We start from the raw sequence: 7804 nt of genomic DNA, 5'->3' as shown, positions 1-7804 counted from the left end.
CTCTTTCCCTGAAGAAGACGAGAGACATACATGAAGAATATCATCAGGAAAAGGAACTCAGACTAACTTCCCCATGCCTTAGTTTCCTCATCTGTGAATGGGATAGTTGTTTGGACTCTAGGGTTAATATATGTATACAAGATAATGTGTGCAAACCTGGCACAGAACAATAAGTGTTGCTGTGATTGTCTGGTATTCAATAAATGTTTGTGGAGTAAAATGAGGCAGGTGTAAATGATGGAGTGAGGGACGTAGCCAATGAGTGAGTCTAGAAAAGGAGAGAGAGAGAGAGAGAGAGAGAGAGAGAGAGAGAGAGAGAGAGAGAGAGAGAGAGAAGGTGAACAGATGAGTAAATGAAAGAGTGAGCAGAGAATCAAGAAAAAGACAGATCACCCAATGTAAAAATAGGAGACTGGAATAGGTTTTTCACAAAAGAGGATTTCCAAAGGGTCAGTAAACACATGAAAGCTACTCAAACTTTTGTTAGTCGTTAAGGGAAAGCAAATTAAAACCATAATGAGATATCAATCACATCCACTGGAAGGACTAAAATTTAAGAAACACCTGACCATACCAAGTGTCAGTGAGGATGTGGGAAACTAGAACTCTCATATACTGCCAGTGGGAATATAAAATGGCGCAGCCATTTTAAAAAATTTTTTTGGTGCAGCCATTCTTGAAAAGTTTGGCAGTTTTTCATAAAGGTAAACACACATCTACCATGTGACCCAGCCATTCCACTCCCCCATATTTACCCGAGAGAAATGAAAGCAGATCTCCACACGGAGACTTGCAGAAGAATGTTCTAGCAGATTTATTCTTGAGGCCAAAAAGGAGTATTGTTTGTAACAGCAAAATATTGGTGGAAAATGCTATCAATACTGGAAAAGTTAAATAGTTCTGTAAGTGTCCTCATTTAAAAAAAGCAAAGTTCAGAAGTGTACATAGCATGTTACCATTTACACAAAAGAAAAAATAAAAATGATGATGATGATGATAATAAGTAATAATGGCATCTACTATCTGCCAAACACTGTTCTAAGTGTCTTACATATATTTGGATATGACTTATTATCCCTCTTTTATAATTGAGCAAATTGAGGCTTATGTGTGTTAATTTATGTGTAAAACCCTGAAAAGAAACATATGCAATTATTTGGGGAAACTTGGTGGATAGAACGCAGATTTTCACCACATACCTCTTTAAATTGTTTAGTTTTGGATCCATGTGAATATATATGCAACAAAAAGTTAAATAAATTTAAAAATTTTATTTAAAATGAATGGAAAAGAGTTGGTGGGTGGGTAAACATCTAAGCCAATCCCTGCCCAGGAAATTCCCTTCCACAGCACACTGAAGAACTCAGGACTCACAGAGTTGAGACAAGATGGCTTGGTCTCCGAGAAGGTCCTCGTGGTAGAGGCTGAACCAGCCCTCAATCACCAAGTGAATGAACCCACACACTGCAAACCAGCACAGGGACAGTCTCCGCCAAGTCCCCAGTGGGATGACTGCAGCATAACCTGACAACAGCCATGTGGTCACAACTAAGACCCCAGAGATGGAGAAGAGGCCAGCCAGGAGATGCCAGGTGGGGCAGTCATTAGGCACAAAGTTGTCCAGCCTCAGGTGCCGAGGCCAGTATGGGTGCACGGGGCTGGCATTGGTGGTCATGCCTTTGTAGGCTGATGGAGGTGTGTGGATATGTAGAAAGGAGAATAAAAGGAAAGGAAAAACCTGAACAAATAGAGAGCACAGAATGAGATCATAAAATCAAATCCAAATAGTTTATTATGACAAGAAATGTAAATGGACTCAATTAACCAATTAATACAGAGATGATTAAAATAATCTAATTATTTACTGTTTTAAAAAACATGACTATCAGGCCACAGAAAGACTGAAAGCTTGTTCCAGCCCTCCGGGAGCCACAGGATGCGGTAGACACAGGAACTAGAACAGGTCCCAGCCCTCATTGGTCAGTTTGCTGGGGAAGATAGGAACCAGGCCCAGTCTCTGCCCTCATTGGTCACAGTCTGGTGGGCAGACACAAGAATCATACTAGGTCCCAGCCCTCATTGGTCACGCTTTGGTGGGGGAGCCACCTGATCCCCGCCCTCAGGGGTCACAGTCGGCTGGGGGAGACACAACGACCAGGTAAGGTCCCATTTGCAGGGGTCACTGTCTTGCATCATGCAACAGAAAGCTATTACCCTCCCCGTAGTCCTGGAAACTGCAGGACAGAAGAGAGAAGACTAATCAGAACGACGACCCTCAGGTTCAGGGTGTGGGATCGCCCGACCCCTCCCGAAATTGCGCAGCCTGCGGCTAACCTGCAACAAAGAGGAGCCTTGCGCGGGGTGCTAAAGAGAAAAAGGAGGGTCAAATACAGAGACCACCAATCAGAACTAGAACCCGCTAGTTCAGCTGCCCAATGAGAAGGCGGATCTTCTGTCGTCCGGACGACCGCGCGGTAGCCGGGGGTCCTGCGCAGGCGCGTGGGGGTGGCGGGGGTGGTGGGACGGCGCGGGGGGGGGGAAGGGCAGGGGCTCGCGCAGGCGCGCCGAGGGCTGGCCGTTTTGCAATTGAGAACTAAGGGATGGAGGGGCAGTGGTACGGCGCGGGGGGGGGGAAGGGCAGGGTCTCGCGCAGGCGCGCCGAGGGCTGGCCGTTTTGCAATTGAGAACTAAGGGATGGAGTGGCAGGCCAGGCGGAGGGCACTCACCCAGCAGCGCGGCTGCAGCGGCCTCTCCTACCGGCTCCGGGGTCTCTCTAGGATCGCTCGCTGGCTCCGAAATATCCCTAGTTCAAACCCAACCCCTCACAGGTTCCGCCTTACGGAACTGGCCAATGGAGGGGGTGGGAAGGAGGCCAGTGCCGCTCCCAACCAATAGTAATTCTCTGTGCCGCCGACCCCGCCCTCACGCGTTGGTACCATTTTCGCTGTTGGTTGAGACCCAGTCAGGCGTGGAAGAGGCTGGAAGGGCCAAGGTTGGTGGGCGTTTTCGGCGGAAGCCAACCTGCAGCGCGTCGCGGCTTCAGTTTCCTATCCCCTTATAAATCACATCGGAAATCGGGTGTTTCTGTGCTGTTGCATCAGCATTGCGTTGTGTCCTGTCACCTTTGCCCTCATTTTCAAAGGCAGAGCAACGAAATCTTTTCCCAGACCAACCTTCAATCCTAATCCCCGAATGGGCAAGGAAACTGTTAATACAACAGGCAGATCAAATCCTACACGCTGCCTCTGCCTCTCCCTCTGGCCATCTTCACCTCTCCTGACTTCAAGTCAGAAGAACCAATCAAAACCCAGGCCCTTCAGCCTTGTTGGCCAATTGGCATGGAGACCCTCAGTCTCCCCCTGCCAACTCTAAAGAACCAATCAGGACTCCATAACTCTAACCCAGTGGGCACCCAGACTAAGTCAGTATCCAGATCAAACCCAGGCCTCCTATCCAATTAGAACCCACAGCCCTCAGTCCTAAGGACCAATAAGCATCAACTCTTCATCAGCCTTTCCCTCCTCTGTCCCAGTCAGGGCAACCAAACGGAATGGGGATCCCTCAGTTTTTCTAGGCAGTTAGTATCAGGCCTACCCTACATCCAAGTATCCAATCTGTCCTGGCCCCACTCAAATCAAGCAGTGCTATCCTCAGGCTCATCATCCAATCATGAATGATAATAAACCATGAACCAATCACAACCTCCCTCTTCATGGTTTCTAGCTTCCAAACCTTTATCCATGCTGTGCCCCCTTCCTCACTCACTTCTGTTCCCCACTGAGCAGTGAAGAGCGAGCCTTTTGTATACTTCCTACTTTTATTTGATAATAACAAACTATATAAAAAGGGACAAGGAAGGCGGGGAGGCCCTGGATCTCCCCCTCTCTGCTTCCCCAAGCATCCCCCGCCCCTAGGCCCCAGCAGGGACCACTCCCTTCCCGCCTTGTGGTGGGGTGGGGATTGACAGGCATGGAAATGGTGTGTGTGTGTGTGTGTGCGTGTGCGTGTGTGTGTGTGTGTTGGGGGGTCAAGGATGGAGAGAGGGTCAAGAATTAGAGAGAGGGCCTTCCCTCATCCCCCATCAGAGCTGGCACCCTGAGGAGGGGTCTTGAGAGAGTTGTGAGGGTCCACAGATGTGCCTCAGCCTATGAGACGGTAGAAGATCCAGCATCCAAAAGTGACCCAGTGACTGGCCCAGCTGAGCTCTGACCATTTGTGGACAGTGTATGCCATGCCGTAGCCCTGTAGGAGAGAAAGCGGTGATGGTCGGTCCCACTCAGCAAGAACAAAGAAGGTCTCAGGAAAACCTATCCTTTGCTCAAGGACGTTTCTGTGACTCCACTGCAACCCTGAGTGAGGCCCCAGAGAAGAGACTGGGTACATATGAAAGGTAAGCAGATTTAGTTTTTTTCTTTTGTATTTTCTTCTCTTTCAAAAATTTAAAAAACGAGACAAGGCAATCCCACTCTCTGACCTGTACTCTCCCTTATATATAAAGAGCTCCTAGAAATTGATTTTTTAAAAAGACAAAAATTAGCAAAGGAGGTGAGTAGGCCATTTTCAGTAAAGGAAAAAAAAAACCCAAATGGCTCTTAAATATATGAAAAGATACTCAGCCTCACTCATCATCTTCCTCCACTCAAACTGGCAAACATATCAATGAGGTCTGAGAGGCACTCTGTTGTCGGGGCGTCAAGCACGATCACATACTGCTGGTGGGAGGGCAAAAAGGTAACTTCTCCATTGCTGTCAAGACTAGATCCTACAGCTCTGTCTGCACCTATGTGAATCCACATGGATGTGAGGGTATTACTTGCTGCAGCACCACTTACCATAGGAAAAGAGTGGGAATCACCTGGGTGTCCACCAATAAGGGACAAACTACATTGTGTCACAATGGAAAAAATGAACAAGGACACTATGTCTTCATGTGGAAGGTTTTCAGGAATTATGTGAAAAAAGCAACAGGCAGCACAGTGTCATTCATGTGTTACCTTTAGGGTAAAAAGCAGGGGGGAGGGAATTAAAATATATTTTTATATCTGCTTATTATGCTTCAATTTAGAAGGATAGTTTAATAAAATGAATAAAAGTGGTTACCTGTAAGAGAGTGGGGGTAAGACGGCAGGAATAAGACTTTCCCCTAAATATCTTGAATACTGTTTGGTTTTTCAACCACGTGATATGCATTAACTTTTTTTTTTTTTTTTTTTTTTTTTTTAGAAATAAGTCACTTCCTGTTCTACAGAACTGCATAGTAAAGTGACCTGCTCTCCATGCCTAGAATAAACAGTGTTCATATTAATTGGAAACATTCCAATTTATTATTTGGAGAATACTTTCATCATAAAAAGGTTAAAAAATAGAGTTGGACATCACTATTCCAATATGAGAAGAGTTGCAGAATGTAAAAAAAAAAAAAAAAAACACAAAACCCCCTAGGTTTTTTTTTTTTTTTTTTTTTTTTTTTGTCATGCTGCGTGGCTTGAGGGATCTTAGTTCCCCGACTAGGGATTGAACCCTAGCCCCGGCAGTGAAAGCGCCGAGTCCTAACCACTGGACAGCCAGGGAATTTCTTTAAATTTTTAATTGAAAATAAAACTTTATATTATTTTATATTTTGTCATTAAAAACAATTTTTAATTTTTTATTCAGGTTGAATGTGCAAAATCTGGGTTTTGCTTCTTTTTAAATAAAATTTTTGTTTTATTTTTATTAAAACTTTAAAAATAGTTAATGCAGGGTATTCCATGACTGTCCAGTGGTTAGGACTCGGCACTTTCACTGCGGGGGCCAGGGTTCAATCCCTGGTCGGGGAACTAAGATCCTGAAAGCCACCTGGAATGGCCAAAAGAAAAAGAAAAAAAATGAACTGAAAGAGAAGCTAAACCGGGATCCTGCTAGTGCCATACTAGTATATACATTTTAACATACACTATTTTTTTTTTTTTTTTTTTTTGCAATACGTGGGCCTCTCACTGTTGTGGCCTTTCCCGTTGCGGAGCACAGGCTCCGGACGCGCAGGCTCAGCGGCCATGGCTCATGGGCCCAGCCGCTTCGCGGCATGTGGGATCTTCCCGGACCGGGGCACAAACCCGTGTCCCCTGAATCGGCAGGTGAACTCTCAACCACTGTGCCACCAGGGAAGCCCAACATACACTTTTTAAGTAGAATCCAGGATTTGCACAATCAATGTAAGTAAAACTATTTTTTTAACGAATTAAATAAAGAAATCTTGCGAATTCTACCTAAATAAAAATATGATGAAATAATTAACTTTTAAAAAAGTAAAACCTGGATTTTGCACTCCATCTCTAGAAAATAAATTTTATAAGTAAAATAAATGTATTTTGCACACTTCGCCCAAGTAAAAGACCCAACAGTATGAATCAACCAGAGGGACAAGGGGACAGAAGGATGGTAGAGCAGTGGCTACACAAGCTGGAGACAGATGACACAAGGTTCCCATGCCTTGGCCTCCCCACCTTTGTCCTCATGGTTCCCATGAATAGGTAGCATATCCCTGGGTAACCCCGAGCCCAGGGCCCCACCTCACCTGCTCCTCTGTGGTGTCGTCCACATCAACATCAAACAGGGAGCCCAGGTAGGCCAGGTGGAAGATGGCCAGGGCCCCAAAGAGAAGGTTTAAGGCTCGCACCCCCAGGCCCTGTGGGGGACAGATGGATATGCTTGGCAGCTGGACCTAATCACCATCGCCCAGCCCCACTTGGGCAGGGGCACACAGGGAATTGCACAAGGCACAGGAATGAGGATGTCCAGGGCACCCACCCCCAGGGTAGGAAAGAGATGGTTCTGATCCTCCTATGGGAGCTCAAGGGGTATCCAAGGATGAGGGTACTGTTAGCATGAGAGCGTCTAGGTTGGGGGAGATGTGAGTATTCAGGCAGAGGAGGAAAAATGGTGGGTAGGGCTTTGAGTTGGGGCTTTATGGTGATAAACATTGGTTGTCAGGTGGGAGGGAAATCTGAAATTCTCCATACTTCTTGTTGCAAAAAGAATGAGAAAAAAAAAAAGACTCAAACGAAAGCAAATCCCCACTGTGACCTACAGGGCCCACCTCTCCCAGTCTCACTCACTCTGCTCAAGCCATACCGGCCTCCTCGCTGTTCCTCAAATACTCCAGGCCCTCTCCCATCTCAGGGCCTTTACACTGGTTGTTGCCTTTGCCTGGAATGCTTCCCTCCCTCACCTCCTTCAGTTAAAGAACTCAAAAGTCACCTCCCCATTTAAACTTGAAACCACTCAGCCCCTGATACTTCCCTTTCTCTTTCTCTTATGTATTTTCTCCTTGGCACTAATCACGATCTAACAAACTATTATACTTTACTTATTTTTTATTTACTGTCTTCCCTGTTAAAATGTTTGTCCCAGAGGGCTGGGACTTTGGTCTGTTTTGTTCACCACTGTGTCTCCAGCACCTTGAACAGTGCCTGATACCAGCAGGTGCTCAACAGATGTTCACTGGGGAAAATAAACGCTAGGTGGGTATATAGCAGTTGCTTGATAAATGTTCGTTAGATAACTGGATGCCAGTGAATAGAGGTGAGGTTATGGGGGTGGATCGGGCACTGGAAGAGGAAGCTGGGCACCCTGAGACAGATGTAAGATGGAGACAGAAGTAATTTTTGAGGGGGAAAGTTGGACAAAAGGCTGCCTAGGCTGAACCCTCACCAAGCGATGCTGGTGTGAACAGTCTGGTGGGCACCGTTTCGACAAGATGCAGGCACTGAGGATCCGAGCCAGGCGCTTTCGGAGGACTAGGGCAGATGCGGGGTGGGCGGGG

The 7804-nt window shown here is 46.3% G+C and overlaps 2 protein-coding genes across 6 annotated transcripts in view; both read right to left on the bottom strand.

The window, feature by feature from the left end:
* Positions 1-2769, bottom strand: part of EBP (EBP cholestenol delta-isomerase) — a 4169-nt gene extending 1400 nt beyond the window's left edge. Inside the window, 3 exon segments of the mRNA XM_007450870.1 lie at positions 1-8; positions 1375-1686; positions 2727-2769. Of these exon segments, the coding sequence (XP_007450932.1) occupies positions 1-8; positions 1375-1675 (309 nt within the window). The 5' untranslated portion in view covers positions 1676-1686; positions 2727-2769.
* Positions 2770-3794: 1025 nt separating this feature from the next.
* PORCN (porcupine O-acyltransferase) overlaps positions 3795-7804 on the bottom strand; it is an 11073-nt gene continuing 7063 nt past the window's right edge. For 3 of the 5 annotated variants that reach the window (XM_007450869.1, XM_007450865.1, XM_007450867.1), the window contains 3 exons: positions 7693-7778; positions 6557-6667; positions 3795-4242 (listed from right to left, as the gene is read on the bottom strand). In XM_007450869.1, the coding sequence (XP_007450931.1) occupies positions 4141-4242; positions 6557-6667; positions 7693-7778 (299 nt within the window). In that variant the 3' untranslated portion in view covers positions 3795-4140. The remainder of the gene's footprint in view (positions 4243-6556; positions 6668-7692; positions 7779-7804) is intronic. The other 2 variants (XM_007450868.1, XM_007450866.1) reach the window with 2 other exon arrangements.

The sequence above is a fragment of the Lipotes vexillifer genome, unplaced genomic scaffold (assembly GCF_000442215.2).
Source record: "Lipotes vexillifer unplaced genomic scaffold, Lipotes_vexillifer_v1.1 scaffold129, whole genome shotgun sequence".
Lineage (NCBI taxonomy): Eukaryota > Metazoa > Chordata > Mammalia > Artiodactyla > Lipotidae > Lipotes > Lipotes vexillifer.
The sequence above is the reverse complement of the archived record's forward strand: the minus strand, read 5'-3'. Positions and strand labels throughout refer to the sequence as shown.